At 36.8% G+C, this 18,786-nt stretch overlaps 1 protein-coding gene across 1 annotated transcript in view; it reads right to left on the minus strand.

Moving 5' to 3' along the window:
* The window catches only part of LOC108260768 (collagen alpha-1(IX) chain), a 39,202-nt gene extending 24,142 nt beyond the window's left edge, over positions 1–15,060 (minus strand). The window contains exons 1-14 of the mRNA XM_017461304.3: positions 14,828–15,060; positions 14,289–14,310; positions 13,123–13,241; positions 12,494–12,556; positions 10,836–10,871; positions 10,692–10,754; positions 9,350–9,403; positions 9,080–9,115; positions 8,726–8,749; positions 8,560–8,613; positions 7,919–7,972; positions 5,081–5,116; positions 4,940–4,996; positions 4,703–4,756 (exon numbers count right to left, since the gene is read on the minus strand). Coding sequence (XP_017316793.2) covers positions 4,703–4,756; positions 4,940–4,996; positions 5,081–5,116; positions 7,919–7,972; positions 8,560–8,613; positions 8,726–8,749; positions 9,080–9,115; positions 9,350–9,403; positions 10,692–10,754; positions 10,836–10,871; positions 12,494–12,556; positions 13,123–13,241; positions 14,289–14,310; positions 14,828–14,872 — 717 coding nt within the window. The 5' untranslated portion in view covers positions 14,873–15,060. The remainder of the gene's footprint in view (positions 1–4,702; positions 4,757–4,939; positions 4,997–5,080; positions 5,117–7,918; positions 7,973–8,559; positions 8,614–8,725; positions 8,750–9,079; positions 9,116–9,349; positions 9,404–10,691; positions 10,755–10,835; positions 10,872–12,493; positions 12,557–13,122; positions 13,242–14,288; positions 14,311–14,827) is intronic.
* Positions 15,061–18,786: the final 3,726 nt, after the last annotated feature.

Genomic DNA, 18,786 nt, shown 5'->3' on the forward strand with positions numbered 1-18,786 from the left:
ATTCAGAAGGCTCCTTCAGTTACAAAAACATAAATAATAATCCAAGCATTTTACAGACAAAGAGACAAAAGATGAAGGCATATAGACAAAGGCTATGTATAAAAAATAAAAGAACCATGACATTTGAACCAAGTTATTTGCATTATTAAAAGAAAACACTGATCATTTACATATTTAAAAGGAAAAAAAAATCTTCTATCTAGGAAATGATAGTTCTCTTCCTGTGCACTGGATAAATGGAAGACAAGGGAAAGTAATAAAGTGGCTGCTTCAAATAATTGAAGATAAATTACTATCATAAGCACCTTGTTCTCTGATCTGCATATGCATTAGAGAATAATAATTAGTTCAAGATGTGGTACATCACAAAATGCCTTCTTCACAAATCAGTGATGTACTCCCTATTATCCAAATCAGTTCCAGTCCTAGTTGTATACATCCATGGTCCTCTAAGAACACAATTTTCTACTGTGCTATTTAAACGGTTGACCATTACATGATACATACACATACACACACACACACACACACACACCTACCATTAAACCTCTGATAGGTGAAGTGAATAACATTGATTCTCTCTTTACAATGGCACCTGTCAAGGGATGGGATATATCAGGCAGCAAATGAACAGCCAGTTCTTGAAAAATGGGCAAGCACAAGGATCTGAGTGACTGAGGCCAAACTGTGATGGCGGATGAAAGCTCCAGAATGGCATGCCTTTTCTGGGTATTCCAGAGGCAATGGTTAGTACCTACCAAACGTGGTCCAAGGAAGGACAACTGGTAAACCAGCAACAGGGTCATGGGCACCCAAGACTCACTGATGTGCGTGGGAAGCAAAGGCTAGCCCATCTGGTCTGAGCCCACAGAAGACCTACCGTAGCACAAATTGTTGAAAAAGTTCATGCTGGCTATGATAGAAAAGTGTCAGAACACACAGTGCATAGCTTCAGACTGTTCAGAATGCCCATACCGACCCCTGTGCACTGCCGAAAGTACCTACAATGGGTACATGAGCATCAAAACTGGACCACGGATCAATAAAAGAAGGTGGCCTGGTCTGATGAATCACTTTTTTTTTTTTCTTTTTTTTTTTACATCATGTGGACAACCAGGTGTGCGTGCATTGCTTACCTAGGGGAAGAGATGGCACCAGGATGCACTATGGGGAAAAAGGCAAGCTGGCAGAGGCAGTGTGATGCTCTGGGCAATGTTCTGCTGGGAAACCTTGGGTCCTGGCATTTATGTGGATGTTAATTTGACTCGAACCTACCTAAACATTGTTGCAAACCAAGTAATATACTAAAAAAAAACTAAACCTAATATTTTTTATTTACTGTAATGAATATTAATAGTAATAAAGTCCTTATAAATTGCAAAAAACTAACACCAGTACCATCATAAACAGTGAGTAAAAAAGGCGGATGCCCAGACCCCCCCCATGATGACTATATGCATCAGCTAAAATGATAGCAGAGATTACATGTGATATAGATGTTGAGATAAAAACGCTACTAAAACTATTATTTTTATTTATTTATTTTTAAAAATTACTGTGGCAATATTTTTTGCCATCAACAGGAAGTGGCAACTATAAACAAAAGCAGATCTGTCTGAGCCAATATTTAAAAATACTGAAATTACAAATAGAATGTGCAATACTGTACTCGAGCAGCACAGTTTGAAACCAATAGCAGAAGCACTGAAGGCTGTATTATAGATAGGCTTCCTTAGTGTGTATTTTAACTTACAGCGTGCTGACTGTTTACACTTAAATCTGAGTGGAATATCCACAGCAGCCAGATAAGATAGTTTGTGAATGGTGTGCAGTATATCCAGCACACCAAAGGTATACACCACCGCAGTAATGGAGCATGTTCTGCATGATTCTAACAGGGAATTAAAGCTGAATCTTATAACATCAACACATTTAAGGTGTGAACTCATCATCATTAGTGAAATAATCCCTATTAAACAGCTACAACAATTTAAATCCTTATGCACATGTTGGGAAACTTCCTATTCTCTATTCCCTCAGATATGTATAAGTATGTTTAGGTAATAGTTTAATTTCTGTCTCATGAACTTTTCTAGACCTGTCTGTTGTGTACGTGCCAGTAAACATGTCATAGGAACTTCCTCTTTTCTGTGTTAGGCAAACCATACATGTTCAAGAAAGCTGTACATTCTTGTATTGCCCAAGATGTTTTTCACGTACGTGGCCAGACAGTTCAACTGCCATATTATTTCCACACAGTAGTGCGCCTACCCCGGCTATTTGTACCTCTGTATATGTCTATATAAACCTCTGTAAAATCTGCATTAAACCAGACGTCTCTTTGAACTGCTCTGGTTGTCAGTGTGTTCATTTAGACTCTCCAGGCCTGCATACTCTCCGTGATAAACCACATGCGCTAGTTTTTCTTTTGAGTAAATGAACCAAGAGGCTGAAAAGGCTGACGAAGGAAAAGAGGATAATAGAAGCTGTTATTTGCTTTATCCTAACAGCACACTAGTTATCTATAGATTAAACTCTTTATTGGCAGAATGGAAAATGACTTATCGGACATTTTCAATTAGTATAAACAAATGAATTATTTTATCGCCACAATTCTGGTATAAAATTAGTCAGGACACTGTTGGCTTTCTGTGTGTGTAGTGTCATGACTGTGTGTTTAACTACTGGTGAGCAGGGGGATGGGAAAAGGGCGGGTTTTGAGCCAACAATTCACACTAACAGGAATCCCCACACTAAAACTGGTACACAGATCAAACAGAGACCACAACTAAAGCTTTTCTGATAGTAAAACAGTATACAACGGCCAAATTATCATCGTCATCATCATCATTTGAGTCATTAGGAGAGCCAGTACTCCTGTACCTACAACACAACCTGAACAGGACAGGTGGCACAATATTAATGAGAATGATGTACAATATAATTTTCCTCCTGCCCACACTCCTTCTCTAGAGCTATTCTAGTTTTTTTTTTTTGTTAATAAGAGACAGTTTCTGCAACAACACAAACCTGTATGCAGAGTAAAAGCAGAAGGGTATGTAGACACCATGGAGTCCTGTAACTAGCCTGAAGATATGCAAATTCCTGGGCCTAATAATTTACTGTGGCATAATAAATCCATCAAGAGTTTGAGATTTGTGGAGAAAGAATAAGCTACATAATTTTCCATTCCCAACCTCCGTCCTGGCATTCTACAGATTTGAGGCAATATTCTGGATCCTGTTCAAAAGCAATGTCAAAGATGATGAGCAGGATGACCAGCTAAAATATTATAGTATATAAATAGTATACTACCAGCCTCACCAGAACCTGGCCATTGATGAAAGAATGGTAGTCACAAAGTCTAGAAACCGTGGATTTTAGGAGTGATGAAGCCACAAGTCTGAGCCAGTGGAGGCTGCAGCTGTCAGTGACGTGTCACAGGTGGCAGAGAAGAGGCCATGCTATCCAGTGACAATTGTAAACACCTCAACCTCTGCCAAGAGAGACAAAGCCTCAGTTGGAAGAAAAGACTGTGTACTGCCTTCACAGGAAGAAGTACAGCAAGACTATTTACAAATGCAGGTCTTGTATTCCTGTGTACTATAGTGAACCATCTTTGTTTCACAGAGTGGGGATGATGTCAAGGACAGCCAAGCGTAATGATGTGCACACTGACTCAATTTTTTCACTTCTTTTCATGTTTGTTGTAAATAGTTATTTGTGCCTCTTAAAATCCAATCCAACATCCATGTCATAGGAGGTGGAAACAACACCTTCTGCATGCCTAGATTACATATATGGCAGTGCTAACGTGGCTCTGGTGTTGATATTAGTAAAGGGTAAATGAGTAAGTTTCAAACTTTGTGAAGTTGCATTTTGTAGCTGAGTTCATGCTATTCCCATTTGTTATTTCATTTTGTGCCATTTGTATGTATTTTGTGTGTCATTTGTTGGTGGTTTGTGCCATCTGAACATCTTGTGACATTTTTTAGTAATGATGGCTATTTCTAGAAGTTTTCTGTTTTTTTTTTTTTTTTTTTTTTAAGATTTTGTGCCATTGTTAGAGGCTATGAGACATTTCTAGAGGCATTATGCCATTGATAGAGGTTTTGTGCCATTTGGAGACATTTTTACCTTTGTTTATATAACCTCATACAGAATTTTAGTGGTTAAAGACAACTCCTTCAAATGGATTTTTTGGATGCTTATGGGCATCTCAGAGCAGGAATGGGCCTGATATCACCATTTACTTGGAAGAAAAACATTTGTGTGAAAAAACATCCTTTTTTTAATAGAACTTTTCTCCAAATATATTGCCACTAAGTGGCTAGGTATAAACAAAATACTTATGGAAAAACGGTTAATTATTAAAGCCTTTGAGTGTCTACTTTCATATGAGTCGTTTACCACTACTGTGGAGTATGACATCTCAAATTCAATGCTGACTACAGGCACCCCCAAAACAGGCAAAAATTAAATTTTTTGTCCACTGTTAATATGCGCGCACACCACACACACACACGCCACATTCTCTCATCCAGGACCCCACAAAAAATACGGTCCAGGGCCCTGCATACCACCTGAAACAGTGCTGCCTCTTAACTCTGTACCCCTAACAAGATCATGCTGGTCAGTTTGGCCTGTAGACACTAATAGAACAAATGTAAAAAAGATACAAGAGACTCAGACGAGATCTTACCATGTGTCCCTGTTTACCAGGTTCTCCAGTCTCTCCCTTCACACCTTTGTGGCCCTGTCAAATAAATAACATTGCTATAACTGCACTCAACAATTAACACACTTTTTACATATTAAAAACATTTTATTTAATTTTACACATTTTTACTTTTACATAGTAACTAACCTAAAAAAAGTTACTGTAAGAATACATATTTTGCTTCACAAAATGTCTATTTGTCTCTTATCTATTGCTCACTTTCATGCCAGGTGGTCCAGGGTAGCCAGGTGTACCAGCTGGACATGCATTGGGGCACTAAAAGGCAAGATAAATAGTTTAGAAACACATCAAAAAACATCTGAAAATAATTTATACTGTAGGACTTGCTATATATTTTACCAGTTCCATTGTCCTGCCCTGTATGCCTGCAGCACCCTAAAACCAAAGAGGACTTCTTTTAAGATTATATGACAGCAATCAGTTCAAATGATTATTTTATGTGACTATAGATATATTCCTAACTGTTTTACATGCAACAGAACAGCTACACATCACTGTGACCTTTATTGGAAAGGAAGTTAATCTAGCCATTAGTAGGCAAATGCACTCCCTCATTTTTACATTTGGCCATACTGGGTAAAATGCCAGTGTATTTATTCAATTTATTTACCTGCAGAAATAATGACTGGATCTACAGATTCCAGCATATAGAACTAGCTTTTGTTGTTTTGTTCATTATCAGTGAAATGACAAAAGAATATTATTTTAATGTAAATGTACAGTGCATCGGGAAAGTATTCACAGCGCTTCCCTTTTCCCACATTTTGTTATGTTACAGCCTTATTCCAAAAGTGATTAAATTCATTATTTTCCTCAAAATTCTACAAACAATACCCCATAATGACAATGCAAAAGAAGTTTGTTTGAAATCTTTGCAAATTTATTTAAAAAAAAAAAAAAAAAACACAAGCACATGTGCATAAGTATTCACAGCCTTTATGCAATACTTTGTTGAAGCACCTTTGGCACCAATTACAGCCTCAAGTCTTTTTGAGTATGATGCTACAACCTTGGCACACCTATTTTTGGGCAGTTTCACCTATTCTTCTTTGCAGGACCTCAAGCTCCATCAGGTTGGATGGGGAGCATCGGTGCACAGCTATTTTCAGATCTCTCCAGAGATGTTCAATCAGGTTCAAGTCTGGGCTCTGGCTGGGCCACTTAAGGACATTCACAGAGTTGTCCTGTAGCCACTCATTTGTTATCTTGGCTGTGTACTTAGGGTCGTTGTCCTGTTAGAAGATGAACCTTTGCCCCAGTCTGAGGTCCAGAGCACTCTTGAGCAGGTTTTCATCAAGGATGTCTCTGTACATTGCTGCATTCATCTTTCCCTCGATCCTGACTAGTCTCCCAGTTCCTGCCACTGAAAAACATCCCCATACTTCACTGTAGGGATGGTATTGGCCAGGTGATGAGTGGTGCCTGGTTTCCTCTGACATGACTTTTGCCATTCAGGCCAAAGAGTTCACTCTTTGTTTCATCAGACCAGAGAATTTTGTTTCTCATGGTCCGAGAGTCCTTTTGGCAAACTCCAGGTGGGCTGTGGCTTTTGTCTGGCCACTCTACCATACAGGCCTGATTGGTGGAGTGCTGCAGAGACGGTTGTTCTTCTGGAATGTTCTCCTCTCTCCACATAGACACACTGGAGCTCTGTCAGAGTGACCATCGGGTTTTTGGTCACCTCCCTGACTAAGGGCCTTCTCCCCCAATTGCTCAGTCGGGCCGGGCGGCCAGCTCTAGGAAGAAACCTGGTGGTTCCAAACTTCTTCCATGTACAGATGATGGAGGCCACTGTGCTCACTGGGACCTTCAATGCTGCAGAAATGTGCCTGTACCCTTCTCCAGATCTGTGCCTTGATACAATCCTGTCTCAGAGGTCTACAGACAATTCCTTGGACTTCATGGCTTGGTTTGTGCTCTGACATGCATTGTTAACTGTGGGACCTTATATAGACGTGTGTGCCTTTCCAAATCATGTCCAATCAACTGAATTTACCACAGGTGGGCTCCAATCAAGCTGTAGAAACATCTCAAGGATGATCAGTGGAAACAGGATGCACCTGAGCTCAATTTTGATTGTCATAGCAAAGGCTGTGAATACTTATGTACATGTGCTTCTTTTTTTTGTTGTATTTTTAATAAATTTGCAAAGATTTCAAACAAACTTCTTTCACGTTGTCATTATGGGGTATTGTTTGTAGAATTTTGAGGAAAATAATTTAATCAATTTTGGAATAAGGCTGTAACATAACAAAATGTGGAAAAAGTGAAGTGCTGTGAATACTTTCCAGATACACTGTACTGTGTATGTGATATATAAAGGCTTTCTTCTTGTCTTCTTACCTGTTGCATATATTTATGAGACCACAGAGTCAGTAGGGTTTCTTTGCTTAGAAAAATATGAATAAAATTCTGTATATAGTGGTTCTATATTTAATACACATTATTAGTTGTAATATGAATCATGCACTAAAAACTCAAAAAACTGATTATGAAGGACAGCTCTGTTATAGCAGTCCAACTGGATCTACAAGAGGCTGTTTGATGAAGAAAGGACACTCAAACTGCTAGCTATTATGGACAACACCACACATCCACTACATCACACACTGGATAAACAGACTGAACTAGAACCTGCACTGTACTAAGGAGCATCATGCCAGATAATTATTACCCACAGCAATTAGATAAGGACTATCGCAACAGTACTGACCTCCCACTGTCAACCAGAACCAGGACTTGAGCACATTTGCACTACTACTACTACTACTACTACTACTACTACTACTACTACTACTGTTGTTATTTGTAAGCAGTAGTAGCTGAACCTGTGTTGCTGCTGCTGTTATTATTATTAGTAGTAGTAGTAGTAGCAGTAGTATTAGAACTACCTCATGGCACACTTTAACTGGCACCTCCCCACTTAACTAATATCCAAGTGCCTTGTTTACAAGTTTGTTTTTCCATTAGGTTTTTTGTTTCATTTTTTTGCGCTTTGTAGTGTTCTTTTTTACTATATTTATAGTTATCCATCCATTCATCCATCTATCTATCTTTCTAGAATATTAGTTTATAGTAAAACACATGGCTAAATTAATTTCACTGTAACCATGAATTCTGTTAAGAGAGCACAGTTCTGAGTTCATGGTATCTTTTTCCGAGAAAGAAGATACTTACACGAGGTCCTGTTGGTCCACGGGGTCCTTCTGGCCCTCTGACACCCATGGCCCCCTATTACACAAGGAACAGCTTTTAAGCAGAAGCTTATAACATCTTAAAACAATATTCAATTTATTTTTTATACTATTTGATATTCAATATTTTTCAATATTCAATTATTATTTCAATATTCAATATTCAATATCTTTGTATTGCCAAGTAGTCAAACATTATTTGCTGCTTTGTAGGAACATATACTTAAAAATAATAATAGTCTCTTTGAATTGACCTAATTCAAACATCTACATTGGTTCAGAGTGAATGAATTGAGTTGCATTACCACAGCCCCCCCCCCCCCCCATGCAGCCAACATGATTTAATCATGTATATTCAAAGTCCTGGAATAAAATCAAACTCCATGGAGTTACCCATGCAGCAACATTACCCAACATTATCATGCCACACGTGTATTTCTTCCAGTTAGAACCAACATCCTCACAAGATTTTATAATGTTACTGGCTCACACTACTATATTTAAGTGAACTATACATAATATTTTAAATCTGACCGGCCACATATACCTGTTATCATAGTAGACACATCTGCAAATATCTACACAGTAATATCAAAACCAATTTAGTGCAAATGAGTTACTCACTGGAGGGCCAACTTTACCGAGGTCACCTGGAAGTCCACCAGGCCCTGGTGGTCCCTGCACATAAAAATTAAACATACAGGCTGTTGGGTCCATTAATTGTGTAAAACCAATTAATAGTCCTTGGGAGCAGAGTTCACAATAATTGAGGCACAAAAGAAGAACTTACCAGGGGTCCATCAGGCCCGATACCCTAGAAAAAAAAAAAAAAGTCAAATGAGTTAAGAGACCCTGTTCTTCATATATGCCCTCAATTGAAAAGTATTCTGTACATGTTTTTCTAGTTTAAAATAAATAAAATCACAAGTATGTTAGGAAAAATCAGACAAAAACAATTAATAATTAAATGCTGAAAACAAAATTTATCCCACTTGTACCTAAACATTAAGAGTGTGACACATATAGAAGAGTTTGGCAGACATTTTTTTTTTCCTAATACTAATTACACTAATTAAGGTAAGTTAGTAATTTGTCAAATAAAAATAAAGTATGTAAAATTTATCACATTTTTTTTCATACTTACAGCTTCTCCCCGAGGTCCAGGTTTCCCTGGCTCTCCCTGAATCATACCACAAATATTTAAATGCAGCAATAGAAAAATCTCTTTCATAACAATAGGATAACAATAGGCAGTCATGTGTTTTTGTTTTGTTTGTCATTGTTTGTGCAGTAGGTACATGATTAAACAATAAACAAGGATTATGACTTATTATTCAAATGGCTTATGAATTGCTCTGAACAGCAGTTTCCTCATCTATCAAATAGAAATCTAAGGAGTTATTTTTACACTCACCTTCTGTCCAGTGGGGCCATCTGGGCCTGAATCTCCTGTGGGACCAGTCAAACCCTAAGAACAAGAGAGGTACAAAAATTAGGGAAAACCCTATGCAGACTTTTACACTATCTGTTGTTACCCAGATGAGGATGGGTTCTCTTCAGATTTTGCTAGCTCCCTGTTCTTTAAATAAAAATTTAAAGAACAGGGATCTCTCAAATTCAGATCTTCACAACGCATGTCTGTGGAAGTGTATCTTAGCTCACTCGCACCTAATTTCCTCCCATTGATTAAAAACACCTGACTATAACTTCACCTTCAAATTAACTGCTAATCCTAGAGGCTCACAAACTTTTACCAATCTCAGATTTGTAATTTTTCTCAAAAATAAATGAGCAAGTATAATACTTTTAATTTAATTTGTTTAACTGAGTTCTCATTGTCTACTTTTAGTACCTGTGGGAAAATCTGATAATGTTTTAGGTCATATTTATGCGAATATATAGAAAATTCTAAAAGGTTCGCAAATTTTCAAGCACCACTGTATATGGTAGTTACAGTATGTATTCAAATTAAGTTAAGATCATGTATTCTTTATTTTGGCACACTGCAGTTTTGACAGATTGAATAGAACTAGAAGAGAATACTCTGTAATGGGAACACGTACTATCTATGATCTAGAAATTTGAATATTTGACCTTCACAAACAAGTCATATTCATTCAAGATATCATTCCTCATAAGCCTGAGAATTTTTAAAATAGAAACATCCTCTGTATCCTCTGCACACAAATGTCTCCTTTATTAACCTAGCAAAACATAATTTGAAAGCAAGAAACATAATTAAGACTGGAGAGCGAATTGACCTCTATTCAAATCAGTGAAGAAAGTCAAGTCAATGAAGAAAGTCAAAAAATTATTGCTCCAATGGATTAATATCCCATGCATCCACGTCATAAACAGCATGTAAATTTTTTAAAAGATTTTAAAGTTTTATTTAGATTATACAAGACAAACATACTTGTTTATGTTATTCTGTCCCTATATTGGATACCTGCAAAAAAAAAAAAAAAAACCTACAAAATTGTCTCTGTTTATAACCCATAATACCATTTTCAAAGATAAAAAACTTACAGAGCTCTCCAGGCTTAGACAAAAAGACTGGTGTCTTTTTGGATTAAGCGTTTGAGTGAGAAATTCTTAGCTCTTTTGGCCTATTTGTTGAGATCACTCCCCACCTCATCTCACACATACACCAACACACCTAAAAGAACTCTCAAACTCCCTCACACATTTGATGCTATGTCTGTACTGTAGAACTCAAACAAACAGTAAATATAGATTCTTGGTGAACAACTTACATCATCTCCAGGCAGTCCAGGAAGTCCAGCAGAACCAGGTTTCCCTGGAGCACCATCAAGTCCCTTCAAATTGATACAGTTTTACTCTACAGCTTTTTATCAAAAGTTATTGCAATTTAATTAAATAAACATATAAATACTTACTGCAGAGCCATCTTCTCCATCTTCACCTCTGTCGCCCTGAAAGAAAAAAGTGATCCTAATATTGTAAGGTTTTATCAGAGTTTTGCTTCAGAATGCAAACTCTTGCCATTTCCTTGCCATTTTGTGTTAAATTATGTCTAACTGTTAAATAATATAAAAAATAAACTTGGTACTAGGGAGTTCCATCCAAACATGAGCCTGGAAAAAAATAGACAACCTACTCACTTAACACAGTGAAAGAAGACTGTATTCTTTACTTGGCACAACATTTACTGTTACAGCACACAGGAAAAGGGTGTAGCATTAAAAAATGGATTCATGTATGTTAATTGAAGTACATTTACATGATTTTAATTTTAGTCAAGTGTACTTATAATGTATGAGGTTTACAGTGGCACTGCAGTGCTTTACTTAGCAACCTCTGCTACACTAGCAATGATATACTTAGCTAACCAGTGAATCATATCAACATTCACAGCCTAGATGAACTAGTACACAAGAATGGGCTGAGTAGTGGGATGGTTGGGATATTTTAAACAAGGTAATTGAAGATTATAATTGTTTGTATTTGGAAATGGCGTGGTCAAACCTATTATTTTAGATGGGGTAATCAAAGTCTATACTTGTTTAAATATGTACTTTTTAGTTCAGTTTTAAACAGATGCAATGTATGATACAATCTGAATTAAAGAACCTGAATGAAAAAAGCTGTTAATTATTTGTAAAATTATTGATACTTCAGTACCCATGACATTTGAAACTATATTGGCCTTAAGCATTTGGTTAATGAATGTAGTAAATCACTAGCATCACTGAGATGACAAAAATATAGGCCTACAATAACAGTCATTGTTTTATTGCAACTGCAGCCTCAGAAGCCTCCTTTTGCATAAGGCCAGGATCATTAAATGGAGAAAGATTTTTCTGGCTTCAAACACATTGGTTCTTTTTTTTTTTTTTTTTTTTTTTTTTTTTTTTAAGGTATCTGTAGAAAAAAAGGAAAGTATTAAATACAGTCCTACCATCAAAAACCTACTGATATGTTAAACTACTTACATTTGATACTATCTCACACATAGGATGAACATCGGAAAAACAGGGAGGAGCAAGCATGTAATTGAGTAGCTATTTAAAAATGTAAATTGTATGTAGTTTTCATGGGGATTGTATCTTACTCATATAAACATATAAAGACTGAGATGTATTTTAGCAGGGTGTTTGTCAACTGCTACACCCTATGTACAGTGCATGGAAAATAGGTCTATATTGTTTTACAAATGTAAAATTTCAATCAATGTCACTGCAAATAAAATTGCATTTCAATAAATATCAATGAGGGTTTGGGTTGGAATGGGGTAATTCTCAAAATAGTTTCTAATCGTTTCAAGATTTTTAAATAAAATAAAATGTCCTGTATATTTTCACATGTATGTTATTTTAAGCCATAACTGTGGATAAATTACCTTAAAGTTATGTCAGCTATCCTAGTTAATCATGATGTTTCTTTCTTAGACAGGACATTATAATAAATGCTAAGGTCAGGGATTCTAGGAATTCAGCCTTGCTGTGATTGCATATTACATGCATATCTTTTGGTCTATTAAGTTATGAAGCACAGATCACAAAATTGTAGTTTAGAATATTACTATTCAACTCACAGCAATTCCGTCGATTCCTGGGACACCAGCAGGGCCTGGTGGGCCAGATGGTCCCACATACTTCTGTTAAAAACATAGAACCACATAACCACCATGTCCTGAGGTAAAATTCACCTGTACCGCAGACCCAGTGAACAGTGTGACGTACTTTGAGCTAGATGTTGCTTTCAATAGCCCATCATGAAACACAGAAAATGGAGCAGTAGGTGTGTAGAAATTAAAACTAATACATTTAGACAATAGGCTATTTTTTGGCTGAGTCTGTCCAAACAATATAAGAATATCCTGATAAAATCCAGAAGAACAGGTGCTTTTTACTAGACACATGCTACACACTACATTATAGCGTGTTACATCTATTCTGTTAGAGGCAGGTAACTAAAAAATGATAAAAAGATGCAATTACACAATAGGGAAAATTCAGTAATGTTTACTAAAGCCCCTTAAATTTTTTCCATGTGTTTATGGAATTAGGTAATATATGAAACTTCAAAATTTCTGACAATTTAAAAGGAGTGGTTGGTCAAGAATACCTGACAACAAATCCTAAACCATGTATCTCTCAAATATGGTCTGGTTTTGGCTACCTGTAAAATACATTAGGCTACATAAGTACATAAAAAGCGTACCTGAGCTGAAGTGATAAGACATATCCCCAACAAAAGCACTGAGAGCAACTCGCTGAACCCTTTAGCACCAGACATGCTCGTCTTGGTCAAGCCACTCCAACTAAGTCCACTCCCAGTAACTAAATGTCAAAGGATACCATAAGCACAACATTGTCATGTATATTCATGAGATGGTTGACGTACTGTAAAAGTAATTGGGTAGAAATGGATAACTGTGTGTGGAAAATCACGAAGAGGCGGTTTTGTGAATGGAGCGCATTCAAATGTTCAGTGGTAAATTTTACAATGATGTGTCACGTGACCTTACAGTTAACCTCTATGAGGTTACAGGACAAAAGTTTTTAAAATCCTTTACATTAAAAAGTTTAAATAGACGTTATAAAGCATTAAGGCTGATACAAATAAATTTACAAAAAATATATTTTAAGAATCTATGTTGTTGTTGTTATAAATCTAACCATAAATAATTTTTTAAAGCATGTAGATGGTTCATTTCACACAAAAATTTTAATATTTTACTTCATCTTAATGCTCTAATATTTTACTTCATCTAATTTCAAATTGATAGACAATCAGTTCCACTCAGATGAGTCCACAGGGACCTACTCTGTGCTCACAATCACGATTAATTTTACTGTAAAATTTTAAAGTAATTGCTCTTCAAAATCACTGGATCTGTCAATATATTTGAACCAGGAGGCTATTTTTTAGTATATTATTAAAATGGTCATTTCAAATTGGTAAACAATCAAACCTAATCAGATTGGTTGGACATCTACCAATGTCATATATCAATTTTAAAATGAATTAAAAAGTCCCTACTGGCTCAATTATATTGACAGTTCTTTTGAGTTTGAAGAACAATTACTTTAAATTCTACAGTAAAATTAATTAGTTAATCTGTATTGTGAGCATAGAGTAGGCCACTGTGAACTGATCTGAGTGGATTTTAGATTTGAACTGTCCCTTTTACTTCAGTAAAATTACTTTGCATCAACAATTTTCTTGTGAAGCGTCGTTAAAAAGCATTGTAAAAACAAGATTTCTGTGATTAAAATTCATTTGAGTAAGAGTATAAGTATGGCCAGTTAAACCTACTCTTATGTTTTTTTCAAAAGGTTACTCAAGTAAATGTAACGAAGTAAATGTAGTGCGTTAATACCCACCTCTGGTTTGGTGGATGTAGCTCTGGGAGGAGTAGCATAAAGAAAGTAATTGCCGAAGAAGAAGAAGAAGAAAAATAAATTTAAATAGGAAAACAGTATGTTGGTTTTGTCAAGCCAACATAATAATTCCCTTCTATTACTACATGAGTACTATATGGTCAAAAAGTGCAATTGTGTAAACAGGAAATTCATTATAGTTTCCACATGAAGTCTATTTTGTTGAAGTGATCAACTGTTTACTGATGGAGACTTGACTGCAAAACTGTTTGTGACAATTGCAGTCCTAAAGCTATCATAGCAATTGTAGTCCTAAGCCATAGTAGCAAAACTGTTAATATCAATTGCCTTTTAATTGATGTATTCATTTTCATATGATTCATTTACATGTGATTCATTTTCATGTGATTCATTTACATGTGATTCATTTACGTATGTTTCATTTACATGTGATTCATTTTCATGTGATTCATTTACTGATTTGCTTCTCTTTAAATCCAGTTTTAGACTGTGATATTACAAAGGTCTTTCCAGATTATTACTTGCCACACTGTATCATATCGATTGCAGTCCAAAACCAGCTTCATGGTTTTTAAGTGGTACCATTCTCAGTAATCTCATTGATCTTTGGCTGTCTATGTGGGGCCATCCTCAGCAGCAGCGAGTGATTTCCAAGTGATGAGAACTCAACCAGAAGCAGGGCATCGGGATGGGTCAAGTAAGTCCGGAGCGCATGGATGTATGTATGTATATATATATATATACACACACACACACACACACACACACACACACACACACACACACACACATTATATCATTATATATATATATATATATATATATATATATATATATATATATATATATATACACACACACACAGTATCTCACAAAAGTTAGTACACCCCTCACATTTTTGTAAATATTTGATTATATCTTTTCATGTGACAACACTGAAGAAATGACACTTTGCTACAATGTAAAGTAGGTAGTGAGTGTACAGCTTGTGTAACAGTGTAAATTTGCTGTCCCCTCAAAATAACTCAACACACAGCCATTAATGTCTAAACCGCTGGCAAAAAAGTGAGTACACCCCAAAGTGAAAATGTCCAAATTGGGCCCAAAGTGTCAATATTTTTGTGGACACCATTATTTTCCAGCACTGCCTTAACTCACCAGAGGTGAACTCCAGGTTGATCACAGGTTGCCACTGCAGTCCTCTTCCACTCCTCCATGATGACGTCACAGAGCTGGTGGATATTAGAGACTTTGTGCTCTTCCACCTTCTGTTTGAGGATGCCCCACAGATGCTCAATAGAGTTTAGTCCATCACCTTCACCCTCAGCTTCTTTAGCAAGGCAGTGGTCGTCTTGGAGGTGTGTTTGGGGTCATTATCATGCTGGAATACTGCCCTGCGGCCCGGTCTCCGAAGTGAGGGGACCATGCTCTGCTTCAGTATGTCACAGTACATGTTGGCATTCATATATATATATATATATATATATATATATATATATAACTTTCACTTTCACTGCACCTTGTGTTTCTGTTACTCAATGTCTTTAGACATTATTTTACTTGTTTTTACTCTTGATCATAATGTTTTAATTAGACATTACAGATCTTACTCATGCTCCTATTGCGCATCTATACCACGCGTGATCAGCAACGCGGGCTCGTTACTAACACATCACTTCCGTTATAATAAACGACAGAATTTACACTGCAAGCATGCAAATACAGCATATAATGACAAGAAACTTAAATTAAACTAAATCTTTTAAGCAGCTTGCACCAATTTCCCCTGCCCCTTGCAAACAGTGGAGCATTTTGGATATAAACGTTTGTTTGATTTCCACTGTGTTTAATATAAAATGCACCCCTGCCTTTCTGACTTTCTTCCTCAGTCACGTGAAGATTTCGCCTCCGTCTGATGGTGACTGAGGTCATGTTGGGAATAAAAGGTAACGCTGACAAACAGTAAACTGAAGAAAGTCATTGTCGGTGTTTCTGGGTGTCTGCTAATGCTAGTGTGCGTATGACGTCATGCACCATCACCTACGAAGCGGCTTATAATTCCGGTTAATAAAAAAAACCTGCTAGTGTTATATTTTAGATTATATTACCTTTCTAAAATCCACACACTAGATGGTAGTGCAGAGTGCATAGTGTAAGCGTGCAATACTTCATTTGGGACACAACTTTAGTATTTACTCTCCGAAGCGTGTTTTCAGAACAGAAGTAACGTAATGAGTAAATGTCCCCTGTTCCACGCGCAGACCAACTAATCGATAATGAGATTTGTTGACAATGATTTTCATAATCGATTATTATCGATTAGTTGTTATAGCTCTAATATATATTTTAGCAAGAGAGATGAATAAGTACTTTGTGTGCAAGCAGGGACTCCGGCAAGACTAGCTATGACAGCATTACTAACAAGGAGAGCCAGAAAGTAACACAGATATGAGGGCTCCCTGGACATAAAGTGGCCAGCCACTCCACCATCAACTGACCTGCGTGAGCGAGTGAGAGTGATCCAAAAATCCCAATTCACCTCAACACTCTATGCCCGCAAACCCTATGGATCTGCTCATTTACCAAAGAAAAAAAAGCTATTTAAAAGAGGCTGGACTAATCAAATTCAACCTAGACTTAAACACTGAGACTATTTCTGAGTCCCAAATACTAATTGGAAGGCTGTTCCATAACTGTGGGGCTTTGCAAGAGAAAACTCTGCCTCTGTTATAGCCTTGTTCGAAGTAGGCGTGGCAGATCATAAAAGACCAAAAGTTCGCTTGGGTATTGTAGCATGAGACCATTCAGTGCTTTATAGGTCAATAGCAGGAGCGTAACCTGGCCTGGGTATTCGGGGCTGTAGCGCAGAGTAATTAGACACTTTGTCACTATTTGCGCTATTTGTCACTACATAACTACGTCAGCAGGGCGTAGTTTCAGGGGGGTGGTAACCCCCCAATAATCATAACTACCAATTAAACACCAATCACCCCCCCCCCCCCCAATTAGTTATAACAATCAACTAAAACATATGTAGAAGTAATTTATTTTGTAACATTATCGGTGTTTCAAATCGATTGTGTTTGTAATAATAAATCATGTAAAAATACTATATGCAAGTTGTAATGCCCAACTATTGCCTGCAACACAATGCTTGATTTCTGCTGTTTGACATGGAGAGCACAGGTAGCTTTAAAGATGAAGTGAAGCGCTGCCCAGCAAACTATTTTTCATTGCTGTCAGAGAGGGAGAGTAAAACTATAAATCATGTATTCAGGAGGTAGAATAATGTGGTGCAATCTAGCTAACAACACTCCACATATATTGTAGCTAGCTAGCAGCCATTTAGCAATTTTTCACCAATTTAGAAATAACTATCAATATAACAAGTTAGTGAAAAACTGCCTTGTGTTGTTAGCTAATTATTATTTTAATAGTTCCCAGTATTATCAACCACAAGGTTGTTCACACTAAATTATGAGTTTTAGTTTTAATCAGTTACAGTGTGCATTCATTTGGACTGTTATTATGCCCTGTGTAATTTGTTTTAATGAAAATCATTTGATCATAAATGCTTGTGGATGATAGATAGATTAGACAGAAAGATAGGTATCTGATTTTTTTCTCTGTGTGCACAGAGTTTACATGTTGTTACAAGTTTTCTTTGAGTACTCCGATTTCCTCCCCCAGTCCAAAGACATGCATTGTAGGCTGATTGGCATTTACAAATTGTCTGTAGCATGTGAATGGGTGTGTGCCCTGCCTTGTGGCCCCTGGGATTCAATTCTCAATAGATGGGCCCCAGGTTAATTTTCTATCTTCAGTGGACAGAGGCAGACCAATTAGACAGGGAGTACAGGAAAATATGTGGAAATAGTATTTTTAAATAGTATTTCGCTGATAGGTCTAATTGCTGCCTAACGCTAACAGAGGGTAATGCAGCTAAACCCATACGATCTTAGTTGTACCTTCCATCGACTAGTGACAGCAAACTAGCCTACTCTTGTGTAAAATAGGCGAAAGCTTTTAGATTTTATCAGTATCCTACAAACACCCAAGGCAAGTTTTATGATAAATCCAACCTTTTGTCCAATTTTCAAAATTTTAAAGCAATTAGCCCTCACATGCAAAAATAAATACACGGAAACAGTCTATTTAGAAATATAGTAAGAATCTGGGCTCAGCCCCGGATGATTCACAGTCCAGCTAACGTCCCTTAAATCTAAATACAATAAAATGTCTCTTCACCACATAAACTGATCTGTTGTTAATAGATAGGGCTGTAGATGTATCTATTTTCTACGGGTTATCCAACTTTATCAGTTCAAGGGAATGAACAGGCTGTATTTAAATACTGCTTTGAAATTTTCCACTTCGCGCACAGCTGTAATCAAGTATTTGGTATTATGGGATTTTAACCCTCCCGTTTGTGTGTGTGTGTGTGTGTGTGTGTGTGTGTGTGTGTGTGTGTGTGTGAGTG

The sequence above is a fragment of the Ictalurus punctatus genome, chromosome 29, assembly GCF_001660625.3.
Source record: "Ictalurus punctatus breed USDA103 chromosome 29, Coco_2.0, whole genome shotgun sequence".
Lineage (NCBI taxonomy): Eukaryota > Metazoa > Chordata > Actinopteri > Siluriformes > Ictaluridae > Ictalurus > Ictalurus punctatus.